At 33.4% G+C, this 20,426-nt stretch overlaps 1 protein-coding gene across 1 annotated transcript; it reads right to left on the bottom strand.

Moving 5' to 3' along the window:
* Positions 1-1,071: 1,071 nt before the first annotated feature.
* Positions 1,072-8,248, bottom strand: LOC134274761 (tryptophan 2,3-dioxygenase-like; the record flags this gene model as incomplete). The annotated part of the gene is made up of 9 exons (XM_062756994.1): positions 8,141-8,248; positions 7,610-7,679; positions 4,750-4,790; positions 4,491-4,581; positions 4,164-4,231; positions 3,828-3,893; positions 2,605-2,666; positions 1,279-1,354; positions 1,072-1,192 (listed from the first exon to the last, which is right to left on the bottom strand). Coding segments are annotated over exons 1-9 (703 nt in total), but the record flags the coding sequence as incomplete, so codon positions are not given.
* Positions 8,249-20,426: the final 12,178 nt, after the last annotated feature.

The raw sequence follows: 20,426 nt of genomic DNA on the forward strand, positions 1-20,426 counted from the left end.
TTTTTATTTTTTCTTACTCGATCTCGTTTTCACATTTCTATTACATAATCACGTGTTTATTCGAATTTCATTTCCTTATTCAGGCGCGGATCCAGGAAATGGAGTTAGAGGGGGCGCCAGAATTAGGCAAGGGGTCTGGGGCCGCCTTGAGGCCCCCTAAGGGTCCTGGGCAAAGCCCTGGTGGGGGTTCAGGGGGCGAAGCCCCATGAAGCTCCTGGATTCTAGGGATTTTGTAGGGTAAAAATGAGGTCTTCCCAATTAGACATATTTACATTTTCTAGACGAAACTGTGATTTACGCTAACTTTGACAATTTTAGGGGGGCGCCGGATGTGCCCCCCTTTAATCCGCCACTGTTATTCGTTCGTCGTCTATTCTATTAATTGTTAGCCAAAAAGTCGACTATTCGTTGACATCTTTAATTTAAGCTTACACACAAAAGAGAAATTCAAATGACTGTACATGTATTTGAATATCTTAACTTTGCTATTTATTTGTAAATATTTATTTATTCGTATCCTGATTTTCATGCATACACAAATATCTTATTTACATGTAATCTCTCCACACAAATCAATATTCTGTAAAGAATATAAAACTTGCTGAATTCATTTAAACTAAAACAATGTTTTGAATGTATAAAAGAATCTTAATCATATTTTAAGGAATTCTCCTGATAGAGCATAGCTTTGATCATGATTCATTTAAAATGTATGTCAATTGAAAAACTCCTCTCTCTTGATATATTTATCAAAATTTGATCAATTGCTCATTCCTCTGACAAAATAAAGGTACGTACATGATAAACTGCCCGTAACGTGATATTAAATTTTTTATTTTCTTTTTGAATGTTATTTGCTTTAATTATTTTATTCATACACAACTGAGGTATTAAAGATCATTTCATTCCAAGAAAAAAGGCACTTGTGACGCGTTTATCAGTGAACAATTAATAGTATTTAGCATTGAACCAGCAGCTGGGAAAGGGATTCTACTTTTTGTACCGCTTGAACTAGGAATATATAATATATGTTTTGGAAATTTCACCAACAGCCACAATTTTGTTTCTAACTGATCACCTCCAGAACTGTAAACAGAGAGGGCCCTTTTTCGGACTTTTCTGCTTCTTCCCTTTGTTTTTCGTTATATTCGTCTGTATAGCTTTTGCCTTCTTTGTGTGATTTCCTTACTTCCTGAAAAGTTTTTTAAATGTGTAAAATCTGTAGAAGTAACCTAAAAATAAAAGTAAACTACTAGTATACACCTTACAACAACTTACCCTTCGAAGACCTAGAGTGTTTTCAATGAGACGAAACTGTAGACTTTGAAATCCAGATCCACTTCGCAGGTATTTTCTTCAAAACCAAAAACGTTAAAAGAGTACTATTTTTTTTCGATTAAAAAAAATAAATTATTTTGTTTATAAAACAGTCCTTATAAAATAAGTGATCATTGCGATCGTTTTATTTTTACGACGTTCGATCCTGATATTCAAAGTCTTAAACTTTTTTTGTTAAGTATATTTTTAGTTTCTACATACGAAGCTTAATTAAAATTCAAACCAAAAAATGGGGATCAATATGCTTCTTTTGGTGCTACAGTATATTTCATATGACCTTTTTTGCACTGAAATCTGTGTATTAATTAAAAATTACATCTTCGACGTTTTCCCTCCAATATTTTATCCAATTAAAGCATGAAACAAAATGAACTCTAAGTCTAGTCTAGAAAAGACACGTTAAGTTTCAATTTGTTTTGCATAATCAATTATTTGACCTTTCTGCACTGAGAAAAATTATTTTAAAGTCATAAACTCTTTTTGAATTTAAGCAAATAGGTCAAAGTTATCTTAAATATTTAGAAAAGAACATCAAAAGTGGAAGTATATGATGTAAATTTTCAAATAATACTAAAAAAGTGTAAATGTTTGGGTTAAAATTGGCTCAATTTTTTCCGGATTTTCAGAATATATTGAAGATATTTGTCGTACTTCGTTGAAAGAATTCATAAAAAATGATTTGATAGATATTTCAGAACCAGCATAACATATTTCACTTAGAAAAACAGCTTTGTATGCAACCAGCAAGGAAAAATAGGAATTTAAAATTCACAGTACTGATTTAGTTCAAATGGGAAAAAACGGATCAGTTTCTTCTAAAAAAAAAAACCTTCTGCCACAAAATATAGTTCCTGGTTTAATTCTACTTGAATGGTATTTAATAGCGTTTTTTTTCATTAAATTCTACAATTTAATTTGCCTTGTAGAATCCAGAATTAATGCTAGAACTTAAAAATGATGCAGAATTTTTTTTAATAAAGGACAGGACCAAAATCCGCTCATAGGCTCAGGATCGAAAGTCCTTAAGCAATAGCATAGGAATTAATTCATATGTATATGTACATGTATATTTGGGGTATGGTTAATATATATTCTCCTACCATGGTGAATATGTATCGTCGATGAAAACGCAATTCTCTTGATGATATTCAGTTAGAAAACTACTTTTTGACATTTTAATTTTATATATACATATATTGACAATTCTATTATTTAAGATATATAATATTAAGGAACAATTTATCACCGAGATTTTCAATCACTTACCTAAAGTTAAGAAAAATGGCTGGAGGCATCGTTTCAATTATTTCAAAATGACCAATGATCAGCTATAAGGAAAAAAGCCGATACAAATACTGAAATTAATCCTTTTTTTTCTCTCTTTTATTTTAGAATTACAGTTTTAGTCCAAACGTGATCTTTATGCATAAAACAAACTGATAACATTTAAATAAGTTTACAGATAGAAATATAAATTTTTGCAAAAAGGAGAATGCTTAACAATTTGAGATCTAAGACTTTTCGTTCGTGTGCATGCCTTAGGTGTAAAAACTTTTTTAAAAATGTAAAATAAATTGAAAAGTACACTCTGGCCAGGCTAAATGGGTCACCCTGTAACCTTAAACATTTTTATTATATCACAATAAGATACGTACGTTAACATATTTCTAACTCTGACAAAAATTATTCCTATGGATATTTCAGGTGAACTTACAGCATAACAGAGAACAAATGAAACATTATGGACAAATTGAGCAAGGTTGTGAAAACATTGTACGTGTACGACTTTTTGGGACAACTCTTCTATTTGGGCGAAATTTTATACCAATGGCTATACTTTCGTATGAATACTTTATTTCACTAGTGAATAATCCGTCTTCCTGATCATTAAATAGAGCTGTGTGTAACCGGTTCACAGGGATTGCTTACTACTCCTTTGCACCTGATCCCACCTCTGTCTTTCACTGCAAATGAACTCAGACTCACTGGAGATCATAACTGGTTATTTCATGTTGACAAATAAAAGGTATCTTATGGAAACAAAATTTGGAATGAAATTTAAAGTTATTTAGTTATGGGAAAAATTTGGGTGACAAAAATTTTTATTATATGCTAAAAAATAGTGTATTTTTTTTTATAATCAATTAATACATGCGAAGAGAAGTCTTTAAAAAAAGACTAGTGATATTCTTGTTTCTTCCCCCTGTTTTTGTAAGCCTGATATGTAATAATCATCTTAGGAATGGAATCAAGAGTATATAGCCTCAAAAACAAAGAAAGTTGACGATATTATGGTCTAAGTAATTGCGTTTATTTCAAAGTTACATTTTAAGGGACCATTGACGTTTCTTCAAGTCTGATCAAGGACAAAGTAGATTATACAGATAGGCCGCTGTGATTCTACATAGAAGGTAAGAAATTTTACAATGATAAAAAGAATCAACATTTCAAAACATGAAATTAATACTGTTAATATCCAGATTCAATACCTTTTGAATAAGAATGATCCGTCCTAGTTTTGTTGGTATTTCAGCAAAATCTCTTTTACTTACATCCTAAAGGTTTTAACATTCTGGATTAATACCAAACATAAAAATACTGTACTGGCCTTTCGCTAAAGTATACATTCCTAAGCTTTGTTTATTTTACCTAACGTTGAAAGCAGAAAAATTGAAAATCTTAAATAACTTTGAAATTATCATCAAACATTTTCTGAATAATAATATACATGTATTGCTTAGGGTATGAGAGAGAAGAAGTTCCAAAATTTCATAGATTTTATTCGATTTTTTTTAGATTCTAACAAAATTGTAGAATAAACTTACAAGTGCTTGAATTTTGTCTACAACTGAATGGAGGTCTACAAGGATTTGTTTAAACCAGAGCTCAAACGCTGAAAAAAAAAAGATTAAGAACACAGAATTTACAATACTGAATTTTGTCAGTGTTTTTATCTGTGTTGAAAATATGTACGAATGAGACTTATTTGCTATGCTAACAATATGGATTTACTTTTCAACACAGTAATTAGTTTATTACAAAACTAGTTACATTGTTGTACAATTGAAATTGTTATTTTAAGCAATCTTTAATCAGATTTAAAATGATGCCCCTATGATACTGCTTGTCAGGTGGAAAATTGAGAGTCGGACCTTGGTGGACAATGATAAAAAGGTGTTCTTCGTCGACTTTATTCCCAGCCTTTTCACTCTCCAGTTCCTGACATTGGAGCAATTTATCTAACTAAAATGATAAAAAAAATTGTATTTTTTGTATTATTACAGTAAATGAAAGAAATAAGCTTCAGGGTTTCGAGCACACACAGTCCCATTCTTTGAATTTTAGAGTTATTAAAAAAGGACTAAACTTTTTGATAATAACTACTAGTATGTCTTATTGCAACACACTTACTCCAAGATAACTATCATATGTTAATTCTCTGTCTGACATGTCTGAAAAGAAAGGAAAAAGATTCTTGAAAAAGTATTCAGTTATAGTGTTGGTCATTTTGACTATCATAATTGTACTAAAACCTTCGTGGACATACAACAGTTTTGCACAAGAATTAAAAAATGCAACAATGATATTTACAGATACGTATAATAATCTTCAAAGAACATTCATTTAAATTCTGTTACGTTGCAGTAATACAGATCCGCGAACATTTTAAACTCACAGAGTTTTTAGCAAAAATTAAAGTCTAATTGTTATGCTGCGAAAGTGTGTAACGAAGCTACAAAATGTGTTTTAAAGGGAGTTCTATCTTAATTTTAAGTTTATTTCATTAACGTATAATATAATTCACACATAACAATTTGTAGGATTTAGATAACACTTTAGGTAAAAAAAATATTTTAAAAAAAAATCCAAATGTGTTTACGGACCTCAAAAATATTAGAGTTGAGCAGCCCCTACCGACCGGTCACAATATACCTCATATCATTTATCTATAAAGTCCGATTTAAGATTGGTTTTGAAACTTAAGATAATGCATTAAAGAATACCACTAGGTACCTTGACATGAGATAAGTCATATATATTAGGGTTACGCCTCGTGGGGTCCAATTGTCTATGAAGTTGAAATTGTTGAGGGCTATATGGTTACTATATAGCGTTTCGTAAATTATTTGGATTTAATATATTTTTAAAAATCCTTGAATTTTTTGACGATGTTGGCTCCTGATATTAAAGTCTTAAATTTTTTGGCAAATTTATTTTTATTTTCTACACACATGGCTTAGGTAAAAATCAAATCCAAATATGGAGGTCAATGTGCTTCTTTTCGCGCTACAGTTCATTCAAAATGACCTTTTTGCACTGAATTTTGTGTTTAAATCAGTAATTACATCTTCAACCTTTTCCCTCCAATATTTTTATCTAAATACAGCATGGAACAAAACAAACTATAAGTCTATTAAAAACGACACTTTAAAATTGTGACTAAGATAAAGTTTTGAATTGCTATTCATAATCATTTATTTGACCTTCAGCACTCACGAAATGTGATTTTTCTTGCATTCAAAATTAAATGAGCAAGAAAATTATTTTAAAGTCTAAAACTTTTGCTGAATTTACGCAGATACATGAAGGTCAATGTTATCTTAAATATTCAGAAAAGAACACCAAAAATTGGGGTTTATGATGTTAATCTTTTGATATTTCTTAAATGTGTAAATTTTATGTTAAAATTGGCTCAATTTTCTCTTGAACTTTTAGAATGTATTTACTATATTTGCCATAATTCGTCGTAAGAATTAATTCATATTCATAAGAAATAATTTAATACATATTTCAGAACAGACATAACACATTTCACTTAAAAAAAAAAACAGCTTTGTATTCAACCAGCATGGAAAAATAGGAATCTGAAATTAACAGTACTGCATATAATTCAAAAAAGAAAAATTGATAACTTTCTTCTAAAAAAAACTTCCCCACAAAATATAGGTCCTGGCTTAATCCTCTTGAAGGGAATATAATTCCAGTTTTTGCAATTAATATAGCTTAATTTGCATCGTAGAATCTAAATTCAATGTTTAAACTTAAAAATGATGCAGAATTATATAAATAAAGGTCCAGACCAAAATCGACTTAAAAGCTCAGGATCAAACGTCCTTAAGTATCCACATTCGATTTAGACCACTGCTGGAATATATTATTGAACAGTACTCTTGAAGTTTCTCCTCACAACTTTTAATATCTTAATGAGGAGTATTGAAAGGGTCTTCATAGAACATAGCTGGATTAGCTATGTATTTGTCAGGATTTCAATATTCTTGCTTTTTGCTGGTGATGTATGAGGATTTTAAAACAATTATGATAACGGGTCCTGAATATATGGATTCCCGATCTTTCAATGGGCGGCAAAACTCCATAGTTCTGTCTAAGTTATTCCAGAAAAGAAAAGCCATTTAACTTTTTTTTTAAAACTCAAATTAAACATTTCAATACTTCCTCTTGTTTTCCATGCAAACTGTGTAGGTGAAGTGTTTCCATTAATTATCCCATAGAATTTATTCAACCATGATATATTTTCTTTGGATTAACAAACCAATAATACATATGTTTTCTTTTGGATATTTTTTTCCAAAATTGATATGAAATGAAACATATAGAGAAAACGTCCATTTTAAGTCCATAAGCCAATAAAGAATAGGAACAGAGCGAACACGGACCAAAACATCATTGGTGGGATCAAGGGCCATGGAGAAGTGAGCATCCCTTGCCGACCGGTAACACCCGCCATGTGTTCCTTAACATCATTGGGAAATAACTAAAAAATCCGTTGTCAATTCAGTGTATATATAATTGACTAACAATAAATATGAAAAGTGGCAGTCAGTATTTGACCCAATGATAATCTGTATTGCATTTGAATAGTCGACTGTTTTACCTAAAATGATTTTAAGAATCTATCAAAATTTTACCAAGAATACGATTTCCATAACCTTTTTTGTAGAGAGGACCTATATAGATTAATTTTTTTCTATGGCTTCATTTTTCTTTATAAATATTTGCTTTGATTTGTTATAAAGCTACATGTATCTTCAATGGTTTTAAACAATTATTTTATTATTAATTTTATTTGAAATTAAAAAGCTTACTCATTAAATAATACATTGATATTTAGAAAAAAAATTACAAATTCTAAAAGAAAATCAAATGATTCATTAATTAAATGCAAGAAACTTTTGTTCGATAGCAATATGTAATTTCAAAATACTTAAAAACATGCTTACATGTAGATGAAATAATAAGAAAAGATAAAGACCTGCAACATATGGAAAGCCAACGGGTTCAAAATTCCAACTCTGTAATTCTTTATATGTACACATGTAAACCTGAATTTGTAAATTGCAAATCTTAATTTCATAATCTGTCAATTGTTTTTTCACAATTTGTTAGTTGTAGATATCCATGCGTTATTTGACAATGTAAATGCAAGTTTTGTCGATGCTCTCGTGTAATTCGTAGACTTACGATTTGTCATCTTCGCTGACGATTTGTGAACTTGTGGAATGTAATTGCACTTGCGTGATTTGTAAATTATACAAGGTTGCATTATGCTAGCACCTATTAAGACGAAAGGGGGTGCAGAAGGATAAAACGTACGCTCAACTTGGACCTCAGGTCCCCCGCAAATAGTTCGTCATTTTGCGTAGTAATAAAACATTTTAGGAACTCTTCAGGCATTAAAGGTACAAAAGAGGTAACTTTATATTGTAAATCTGTAGGGTTCCAGAGTTTATCTTATATTGTTCATCAGAAGGGAGACCAGAGGTCTAGAGAGACTAGAAGTTACCTTATATTGAACACCAGTAGGAAAACTAGAGGTGACCTGATTTTGTAAATCAGTAGGGGGAACAGAGGTCACCTTATATTGAACAATAATAAGGAGACAAGAGGTCATCTTACATTGTAAATCAGTAGATGGACCAGAGGTCACCTTATATTTAACATCAATAAGGAGACCAGAGGTCACCTTATATTGTACATCAATAGGGTGACCAGAGGTCACCTTAGATTGTACATCAATAAGAAGTCTAGAGGTCATCCTATATTGTACATAAGTCAGAGGACCAGAGGTCACTTTATATTGTACATCAGTAAGTGGACCAGAGGTTACTTTATATTGTACATTAGTAGGGGACTAGAGGCCACCTTATATTGTACATCAGTAGGGTGACCAGATATCACCTTAGATTGTACATCAGTAGGGGGACCAGAGGTCACTTTATATCGATCATCAATAAGGAGACGAGAGGTCATCTTATATTGTACATCAGTAGGGGGATTAGAGGTCACCTAATATTGTACATCAGTAAGGGGGAAAAGAGGACAACTTATATTGTACATCAGAAGGGGGATCAGAGGTCACCTTATAATGTACATCACTAGAGGGACTAGAGGTTACCTTATGTTGTAAACCAGTTGGGGGATCAGAGGCTATCTTATATTGTTCATCAGTAGGGAAACCAGATGTTACAATATATTGAACATCAAGAAGGAGACCAGAGATCACCTTATATTGTACATCACTAGAGGGACTAGAGGTCAACTTATATTGAACACCACTAGGAAAACTGCAGGTGAGCTGATTTTGTAAATCAGTAGGGGGACCAGAGGTCACCTTATATTGTACATCAGTACGGGGACCAGAGGACACCTTATATTGTACAATAATAAGGAGACAAGAGGTCACCTTACATTGTAAATCAGTAGATGGACCAGAGGTCACCTTATGTTTAACATCAATAAGGACACCAGAGGTTACCTTATATTGTACATCAATAAGGTGACCAGAGGTCAACTCAGATTGTACATCAATAAGAAGTCTAGAGGTCATCCTATATTGTACATAAGTCGGAGGACCAGAGGTCACTTTATATTGTACATCAGAAAGTGGACTAGAGGTTACCTTATATTGTACATTAGTAGTGGGACTAGAGGTCACCTTATATTGTACATCAGCAGGGGGACCAGAGGTCACCTTATATTGTACATCAGTAGGCGGACCAGAGGTCACCTTATATTGTACATTAGTAGTGGGACTAGAGGTCACCTTATATTGTACATCAGTAGGGGGACCAGAGATTACCTTAGATTGTACATCAGCAGGGGGACCAGAGGTCACCTTATATTGTACATCAGTAGGGGACCAGAGGTAACCTTATATTGTTCCTCAGTAGGGGGACCAGAGGTCACCTTATATGAGGGCTGTTCAACAGATAATGTCCTCGTGCTCGGAAAGAAACAAAATGCGCTTTTCAATAATTTAGTCATAATGATTTAACCTAATATTATCTTTTAATTAAAACATACGTCTCTAACATTTTTCAACCAATTTCTGATCGTTTTTTAGAACTCATTTTTGGGTATGACTTTTTGTATACCCCGTAACTGGATTATAGCAGATCCTATGATTTCCTTGGGTTGTTTCTTCCCTTTTAAAGGCGTTTTTTCAAGTTTGGAAAATGATGAAACAAGTCAGAATGCGAAAAATCTGGCGAATATTGTTAATGCAAAAGAACATTAACTTTATGTTTATCCCCAAGACTCTTTTACTCTTCAGGGCGTGCGGGTAAGGACGCGGTCATGAAAAAATCTAATAATTGTTGAGATATTCTTACACGCAGTCATTTTCACTCATTTTTTAAGACATAGGGTGACTTTTGAGTACTAAGCTTTCTTTTGTTTTTTACTGTCAAACGTTTTTTAAAGCAGTGTGAACTACTCCCGAAATGATGTCTATCAAATTTGCTATGTGTCGTATAATCAATCATATAACATCAGTGATTATTTGTTGAAATTTGGCAAACAATACATTCGTTTAAGTTTTTTTTTTTGTTTTTTTTTTGTTTTTTTGTTTTCAAGAACAGTTTCCATTTTTGATGCCCATTATATATATAATTTTTTATCATTGAAATCCACCTGCTCAATTGTCTATAAAACAGACATTGATTGCTGTAAAGAGGTAGGGGCTCCATGTGCGAAAATCGGCCCCAAATTTTTCGAATTTTCAAAGCTAGTTAATAAAATCGACTTTACTTATATTTCACAGTTTACCATCATTGCATTCCACAAATAGCAAAAGTTCGGGAGATTGACTACTTATGACGTCATATTTGTGACGTAAACCTGACGTAATTTGGCAAAAATCATCAAAATCTCATAATTTTTGCCATAAATTGATTAAAAAAAATACCTCCGCACACACCCACCAAAACAAAATTTCTTGTAAATGTTCATTATTAACAAATCTATCAACAATTGAAGTATCGTATTGGTGGAGGCCTGCGGAGTATGAAAAATCGATCGATGAACGAAAAGCTTTCCTGTCATTCCAAGTAATCAATTATCATAATTTACATCAATATAATTTCCAATGGATATGATATTGTGTTTTTATATCACCGTACATATTTTACATATATCTACTAATAAATGTAAGAAATTGTTATCAATTTAGGACATGGTAGCTGAAATATGCTGTGATTTTGGGTATAATAATTCCAAATCAGTCCGAATTTTGCTACACTCACGCAGTCATTTACCTTATATACCGCTGTACCTCGCATTACACATGCACACCTGTGTCAATCCAACCTTTATTTTTAAACAGAATGGATTGTGAATATTACATGCAACAATAAAAAGGCATAATGTATTAATTAAACTCTAGCTTCAACAATATCATTCATAATTTGCTATCCTTTTCGAAAATCAACTCGTATGAAAACGATGCATTGGACTTCCCATCGAAGTCGTGACGTTTTTGCCTAATCAGTTGTGAATTGTTGATGGATAAAACATAATGAATTAGGTTACGATAGAATGAACTTCCAAGAACATTACATGTATCTGTTTGATAACACCTAAAAATATACAAAGTTATGACTGCTATTGTACCCCACTCCCTACAGTTTGGTATTATCTATTTTCGAATCACGTGTACAAGACTGCAGCTGAATTAATTGCTCATTCTGCACACACAATTTATTTATGTACAATGTTCTATACGTGTAATAAATTAATTAATATTGGTTTCTTTAAATGCAACTTAAAGGGTATGTAAGTAACATTTTTATAAAACAAAGCGAAAACTATTCCAAAGTCAAAACCGGGTTAATATCGGTCAGCGTCAATCATGTAAATACCACCGCCCCCCCCCCCCCCCTTCTTTCTAATGCGCCGATTTGTCGAAGATATCTTGTTCTATTATATGAATATGATTTTTTTGTCAACTGGGACAACTGGCTTTCATATATTAAATATACTGAATTCTGCATCTTAATAAGTATTATATAACATTCACAGTTAAAATAAAAAAGATGATTCGAAATAAAATGAATGTACCTGTAAATATTTGATCCACACACCACATTACAATTCTGCGTGTAGTTAGTCTTTCATAAAAAAACTTAAGTAAACAGCGCAACAATTGATCACAATTAAAACAAAATGACAGTAAATCAGCATGTGCTTTTCTGTTTATAAAAAAGAAATTAAAAAGTAATTTGAGCGGAAATAAATTGGATGCCGTGGAACCCTCCTCGAAAACAGATAAACCTCTATGTGAAATGACTATGAAAAGTCAATCATTGAATGTGGTATAAGTGATTGTTGATTGAATGTTGTTTACATTAACCATTTGGAAATAGTTTATACTTAAAATAAAAGATAACAGTGAAATTTCATAGGTAAAAAAAAATAAACTTTCGCGAATAAACGCGTAACTTTCGCGTTATAACGCGAAACTTTCGCGAATAAACGCGTTACTTTTGCATTATAACGCGAAACTTTCGCGAATAAACGCGTTACTTTCGCGAATAAACGCGTTACTTTCGCGTTATAACGCGAAACTTTCGCGATATAACGCGTAACTTTCGCGTCATAACGCGAAACTTTTGCTGTTTAACGAGACATTTGCTTTAGTCTCAACGTTCTTTTGATTTTGTCATCAATTTTATTCATTTAATACAATAATAATCAAAAGGCTATTTTGATCTTGGACTATCACAAGTTAAATTTTAAGCTTTCTTGCTATTGAATCCATCTTAACCGTCACAATTTGTCTTTCTCAACGCTGTTCAACCAATTCAAAGTTTATGCGAGTTCCAAAAGTTAAACTTCAAGCTTATTTATTTCGGGGAAAATCACCCCTTTTCCTTTTTTTTATGCACTCTCTAGAGAATTTGAAATAATTTTATTCTATAGAGATCAAAATTTCAGAAAATTGTCAAAATGAGGTAAATTTGTCAATTGTGTTCCACCGCATTTGTGAAAATTGGATAGCAGATTTTCATTTGTCTCCTTTAGATTCACTGTGGAAATTAGATATCCTATTTTGAGGTTGCACCACGTTTTCATTCTATTGCTTACGAAAACATTGACAATTCAAAGTGTACAAACTCTGCTGTATACCTTCATAGTTTTTATTTATGGCTAGTCCACGAACTTCTCTATAACCCAATATTGGAGACAATGAAATTATACATTGTTCATTCACTTTTAAGTTATGTTTCTACAGTGTATAATTTTTTGTCCAAAATGATTGATTGCTTAATTTACTAGTGGTACAGTTGAAGTAAATGTTACTGATTAAAAAACAGCTAGAAAAAATGTCAAATGGAGATTTTCCTTAAGAAATAATCAGTCTAAAGAATTTAACAATTGAAAAACATGTACAAGAAAGTAAAATTCATTTTATTAATTCAATAGTAAGATTTTTAAAATAAAATAAAACATTCTGATGACTAATCTATCCTATTCTAGCATAATATTTTTTCGCAATATAACGCGAAAGTTACGCGTTTATTCGCGAAAGTTTCGCGTTATATCGTGAAAGTTACGCGTTTATTCGCGAAAATTTCGCGTTATAACGGGAAAGTTACGCGTTATATCGCGAAAGGTTCGCGTTATATCGCGAAAGGTTCGCGTTATAATGCGAAAGTTACGCGTTTATTCGCGAAAGTTTCGCGTTATAACGCGAAAGTTTCGCGTTTATTCGCGAAAGTTACGCGTTATATCGCGAAAGTTTCGCGTTATAACACGAAAGTAACGCGTTTATTCGCGAAAGTTTCGCGTTATAACGCGAAAATTACGCGTTTATTCGCGAAAGTTACGCGTTATAACGCGAAAAAAATTATTTTTCTTACCTACGAAAACGAGCTCATTGGGCTTTCGTATGATATGAATAAATGGAATGTTGTATTTAAAAAAAATCGGAGACATTCTTTTCCATGGATGAAAAATTTTATGTAAATCAGATAGCTATTAATTTCATATGCTGAAGCTAAGTTGTTTCAACTCGTAAGGGGGGATTAATTGTTGTTTATTGACCCCCTCGAGAATCCTTCACTCATGGAAACACAACTTGCTCATTTGCAGATCTAAAAGGGATAGGGGTAGTTTGGACCGCCCCCCCGGAATTTGTAGAGTTAGCAAATTCATAAACTAAACCAAATAAAAGAGACTCTGAACAGTGAGGGATCTTTTTCGCGAAAAAACAACAGGGGACACCGATTTATATGATCTCATCCGAACAGTCTCAACGTCCCGCAGTTAATTTAATCCCACGACGTATCTAATGATAAGGTCTGAATAGGAAGGGGTTTGTCTTGATCACATGAAAAAATGTTATAGTTAAATGTTTACTCAAAAAAATAATGAAAAGAAAAATCACTATATATTTAAAGCAATTTGATTTCGAGGGGTCCATTTTATAGCATTATTTTCGGCCGCAGGAGCGGCCGATCTATTTGTGGTTGTATTAGAGACGTTATTTTTTTAGTAGTTCAGTAAAATATTTTTTAAATGATAACATGTATAAAATCAGAAATAAAATATTTTAAAAACATCACCTATTCCCAGTCTTACGTGCTTGATTTTAATATATATTTTTTTCGGATTATCAAAATGAAAAAGGTTTAGTAATGTCCACACAACAATACGTGTATTATGTAAATCAAAAGAATAACAGGGACGATAGAATTAAGGCTGAGCATCCCCTTGCAATTATATTGATCAAGCTTAAGGCAGCATTGGACATCGATCCCGATGCAAATTACGTCACCTCCGTTTTGCACAGAATTAACACAGAATTAGTCCTTAAATACAAACACACACAATTGCCTTCCAATATCCCCTAAAACTCTACTTTAAAGAAGTAATTAGACCTGTGCATCTTTTAATATCCATATTAAGATATTAACAAGACTAGTACTTAAAAATCCTAAATGACGTTCAAAAGTCATATTTCATGGACGATATTGGGTGCAAAACACAGTTTTATGTATGACGTTATCAGGACGTTACTTGGTGAGGGACAAGGAAAACTGGCCCTCTGTAAAGAAATAAAATGGAGGCTTGTTACATATACTTCTGCATATCAATGGAAAGATAAAATTGTGAATTTAATAAATATCCAACTATAATACATTTATCAATTACTACTAGGGAGTACATGTATTTGACACCTGAAATATGGGGGATATTGGGTTGTTTATGTATCCATTTTCAGCATTTTTAACCCCCCCCCCCCTGCTCAACAAAAACAGAAAAAATCTGACAAAATAAGTTATGTGCATTTCACAGAACAAGTCCTAAGGTTTGTTTTAGTGTGCTTTTAGGGTACATTTTCCACCTCTTGAAAGAGCTACATTACCTGTTAATTGACTCATGCAATTCTGCACATGTGAAAACAAGATGTTTGGGGAGTTATCTCCCCCTATTAAAAAGTCTCACAATTTTTTTTCTAAAAATGAATGCACATTTTTTTTTCTTTAAATATTAAGAGAAGACTCTACTTTATGCGAATAAAAACAAAAAAAGATGCAGTTTTCATCTAGACTCCTATAAATAGCAGAAAAATCCCTACCCAGCATTCTTCTCTTTGGGACCCCCCCCCCCTGGATTTTATACTAAACTGCGTTTAGCTACCATTAGAAAAAATTGTTTTATTAAGAGGAATTATATACTGAACAGAAGTCTTCATATCAATTTACTGATGACCTCTATATTGCAACAAATTGAAAACATATCAACGTTTTGAAAGTGACCAAAATTGTCAAGTTTTTGAGATATTTCCTTTCTGTTATTAATGTAGTCAGAGACATATTTATGAAGAAAGCTGGTTGCTATGACATCCATCAGATTATCATCATCATACCCTGACAAAAGAAATTTAGCGGTTGTAACCTATCAAAAAAGTTTTGTTGTTCTTATCAATATTAGTGAGTATGGTTAACTCAGTGTTCTCTGAGGAGGGTACCGAGTAACTGTGTGTGTATAACGTAATGACGCTACTTTTTAACGTTAACGTTAACTATTAACGGCGGTCAATCAATGCCTTAATTTTCTCCTTGAATTAAGTTTTTCGGACAAATTGGTGTTATTCTTAAAAAATGGACATCCACAACATATAATCAAAAAAATAAAATTTATTTTTGAGCTGGGGCCGATTTTCGCCAATGGAGCCCCTACCTCTTTTACATATTTCAGTGAGGATTTCTTTGGGATTCTAAACAGGTTTTACAGCAACTTTAATGAACGGTTTAACTTCACTCTAATTTACTGATTCTGCACCAATCATTTTAATGCAGTGTCTTAAATACTCCTGTTTTCCAGCTTCTTACGGTGAAACTTTGTGATGAAAAGTGGTCACATAAACTGTTATAAATTCATTAAAGATTCAATAAGGAGAGAAAGTCAAGCTTACTGACATATATCTTCATTTTATGTCATAGAGTTCAAGACATTATTTATTGAACAGCCCTCGTATTGTACATCAGTAGGGGGACAAGAGGTCATCTTATATTGTACATCATTAAAACTAATGATCACACTATTTTGAACGACAATAAAGAAACCGGAAGACACTTTTTATTTTACATCAATTAGAAGACCAGATGTCATCTTATATTGTAAGTCAACAGGGAGACCAGAAGACACCTCATATTTTACATAAATATTGAGACCAAAGGACTCATTATTTAAATACCTGAATCAACTCATGTGACTTATTGCTATCTTTTTTTGGCTTTTTGTGCGTTTACATTCGAATATTTTCAGCTTTTCTTTGCAATCCCTCAACCATTTACAACCAATTTTGGTATAAAGCGTCTATGGGTGAATGGGAGATTTTCTAAATCATGGTCCCTGCCCTCCACCCCCTAAGGCAAGAAAGTTGGGGCGAAACTACTACAATTGATGAAATCTTTAAAAATCTTCTTTACTCACTGACATCAAACCGTCTAACGTTTACTGTTGACATAATTATTATAAGCATTGACTCCTCTACCAAAATTGTGAAGTTTATTGTCCCAGTGTCAGGGGCCCTGGGGTAAGAACAGGGCTATAAAAATTTATATCGTGAAATGCATTTATTCTTCGAAAATCTTTCCCTCTGTCCCTGTATCTCAAACAAACTAACTTCATGCATAGTTATGATGAGAAAGGATATTCTCTCCAAAGTTTTGAAATTCCTGACACAAAGGTCTGGGGTTCTGGTGTTACGGTGGGGCTGTATAAATTGTAAAGTTAAAATTCATTAATTCTTTTAAAAATCTTCCTCTCTGCTCCTGGATAATAATTAAACTAACTACATATAGTTATGATAAGCAAGTGAGCATCTTCCAAAATTATAAATTTCAAGGTCCCTTGCTCACTTCTTACCAGTCATTAAAACACGGTCGTCAACATTAATTATATACTAGATATACAGCTTTCAGATAATGTAAATGTATTTTAACATCAGGTAATGAACTTTTGGAATCAACATGATATAGAGTTAACACAATATAAAGATATTTTTAAATCACATAAGATAGTTGACATAACGTAATTATATATCCACATTACGGAACGGAGTTTTGACATAATGTAATAAAGCGTTGATATAATATGATAAAATGGTTTGAATTTTGTTCTTTGGTATAAACCAAATTTTTTTTTATGAACAAGGGTGCCTTTTCCAAAATTGTGAAATGTATGACCCCAGGATGTTTTTTGTGGTCAATGGGCACTACTTTTTATTGCTAATTATTACTGATTATTTGAAATGCACTTTTTGTTCCCCTTTGCTCTATAATGGTATTAAGTAGCCAAACTAAGCATCCTAAGTATAGTAACGATGAGCAACTCATAGGCCTCTTGTCGTGTTCTTATAAGAGAACCTCGAGTATCCCTTTAATATGCATTTTATCTGTAACCTCTGGTTCTACCAAATTATCTTTTTTTTTTTTTGGTAAGACGGGTCTAGAATCGTTGATGCCTTATTTCTGCATTCATATAAATTTTATTTATGTCTGGTTTCCTTAAAAATGTACAACAAAGGAGACCACAGGTCTCCCTATTTATGTACATTACAAGGTGACCTCTGGTCCCCCTTGTTTTGTAAAATATAAGTGAATTTAGGTCCACATAATGATTTAAAACATAGGGTGACATCTGACCCCCTATTGATGTATAAGGTACCCTCTGTTCCCATTTTTGATGTACAATATATCTGACGTCTTGTATAGTATTAGGTGACCTCTAGTAACCTTTCTGTTGTACAATATAAAGGTAACCTTTAGTCTCCATAATGAAATTAAATATAAGGCGACCTTTGATCAACCTATTGATGTACAATATCAGTTAACCTCTGGTACACCTATTGACAAACGTTAAAACTAACAGCTCTGTCCCCTTACTGAAATACAATATCAGGTGACCTCTGGTCCCCCTACTGATGTACAAAAAATGGTGACCTCTAGTCCCCCTACTGATGTACAATATAAGGTGGCCTTTAGTCCCCCTACTAATGTACAATTTAAGGTGACATCAAGTCCACCTACTAATGTACAAAAAAAGGTTACCTCTGGCCCCCCTACTGATGCACAATATAAGCCAGGTTACCTCTGATCCCCATACTAATGTACGATATAAGGTTACCTTTGGTCCCGTTATTGATGTAAAGTGTAATATCAGGTGTCCTCTGGTCCCCTACTGATATTTAATTTAAGGTGTCCTCTGGTCCCCCTACTAATGTACAATATAAGATGATCCTTGGTCCCCCTACTGATGTACAATATAAGGTGACCTCTGGTCCCCCTACTGATGTACAATATAACGTGACCTCTGGTCCCCTACTGATATAAAATATAAAGTGGCCTCTGCCCCCCCTACCGATGTACAATATAAGATGATCCTTAGTCCCCCTACTGATGTAAAATATAAGGTTACCTCTGGTCCCCCTATTGATGTTCAATGTAAGGTGACCTCTGGTCCCCCTTCTGATGTACAGTATAAGGTGACCTCTGGTCCCCCTGCTGATGTACAATATAAGGTGACCTCTGGTCCCCCTACTAATGTACAATTTAAGGTGACATCTAGTCCACCTACTAATGTACAAAAAAAGGTGACCTCTGGCCCCCCTATTGATGTACAATATAAGCTAGGTTACCTCTGGTCCCCCTACTGATGTACAAGATAAGGTGACATCTGATCCCCATACTAATGTACATATAAGATTACCTCTGGTCCCTTTATTGATGTAAAATGTAATATTAGGTGTCCTCTGGTCCCCTACTGATGTTCAATATAAGGTGACCTCTGGTCCGCCTACTGAATGTACAATATTGATGTACAAATAAGATGACCACTGGTCCCCCTACTTAATTAGAATAAAAGATGACTTTTGTTCCCCCTTCTAATGTAAAGTGCAATATAAGGTGTCCTCTGTTCCCCCTACTGATATTTCATTTAAGGTGACTTTTGGTCCACTACTGATGTTCAATGTAAGGTGACCTCTGGTCCCCTATTGATGTTCAATGTAATGTGACCTCTGGTCCCCCTACTGATGTACAGTATAAGGTGACCTCTGGTCCCCCTGCTGATGTACAATATAAGGTGACTCTGGTCCCCCTACTAATGTACAATATATGGTTACCTCTGTCCTCCCTATTGATGTGAAGTGTAATATTAGGTGCCCACTGGTCCCCAACTCATGTTCAATGTAAGGTGACCTCTGGTCCGCCTACTGATGTACAGTATAAGGTGTCCTCTGGTTCCCCTACTGATGTACAATATTAGGTGTCCTCTGGTCCCCCTACTGAATGTACAATAAAAGGTGATCTCTGGTCCCCGTACTGATGTACAATATAATAAGGATATGGAAATAACGAACAGTATTCAATCTCAACGTCCATTAAACAAATATACAAAACAAGAGCAGAGCAAACACGGACCTCCGAAACATCAGAGGTGGGATCAGGTGCCATGGAGGAGTGAGCATCCCCTGCTGACCGGTCACACCCGCCGTGTGCTAATTGTCATAATCAGGAAATAACGGAAAAAATCCGTAGTCAATTCAGTGTATAAATAATGGACTAACAATTGGTATGAAAAACGTCAGTCAGCATTTCATTCAATGATAAATTGTATTTGCTGACAAGGTCATTGTATCGACCATAGAATTTACGAAATGATGACTTTAAACGAGACTGTTGATATTCTTGTTTCATCAACTTGCTTGTCAATAATTTACCTCGTTTAAGAAATTGTTCATACGTAGAGCATGCTCTTGCGTATCGAATCAACTGAGATATAAATACTCCGTATGCAGGTGATGAAGGTATATTGCTGCATAAGTAAGGGAAGTTGACGATAGAAAAGTTAAAGTCATCACGTTTATCATATAGCTTGGTTGTTAGATTACCATTTGTGTCTTTTTCAAGTAAAATATCCAAGTATGAAGCAGATGTGTTGGACTCTGTGGTATCTTTTATCTCAAGTTCACCAGGATATAGTGTGTCGACGTAGGAATGGAAATTATCATTATTAATTGACAATACGTCGTCGATATATCTAAATGTCGAGTTGAAGGCCACAGCAAGTGTTTTTTTCTTTTCACGCAAAAGATTTTGCATAAATTCTGCTTCATATGAATATAAAAATAAGTCTGCTAATAACGGAGCGCAATTTGTACCCATGGGAATTCCAATAGATTGTTGGAATACCTGGTCTCCAAAAACCACATAGATATTGTCAATCAGAAACTCAAGCATCTTCTTGATGTCAACTTCAGAGTACTTATGTGTACAATC

The sequence above is a fragment of the Saccostrea cucullata genome, unplaced genomic scaffold, assembly GCF_032062105.1.
Source record: "Saccostrea cucullata isolate Sc308-1 unplaced genomic scaffold, CSIRO_AGI_Scuc_v1 ctg10406, whole genome shotgun sequence".
Lineage (NCBI taxonomy): Eukaryota > Metazoa > Mollusca > Bivalvia > Ostreida > Ostreidae > Saccostrea > Saccostrea cuccullata.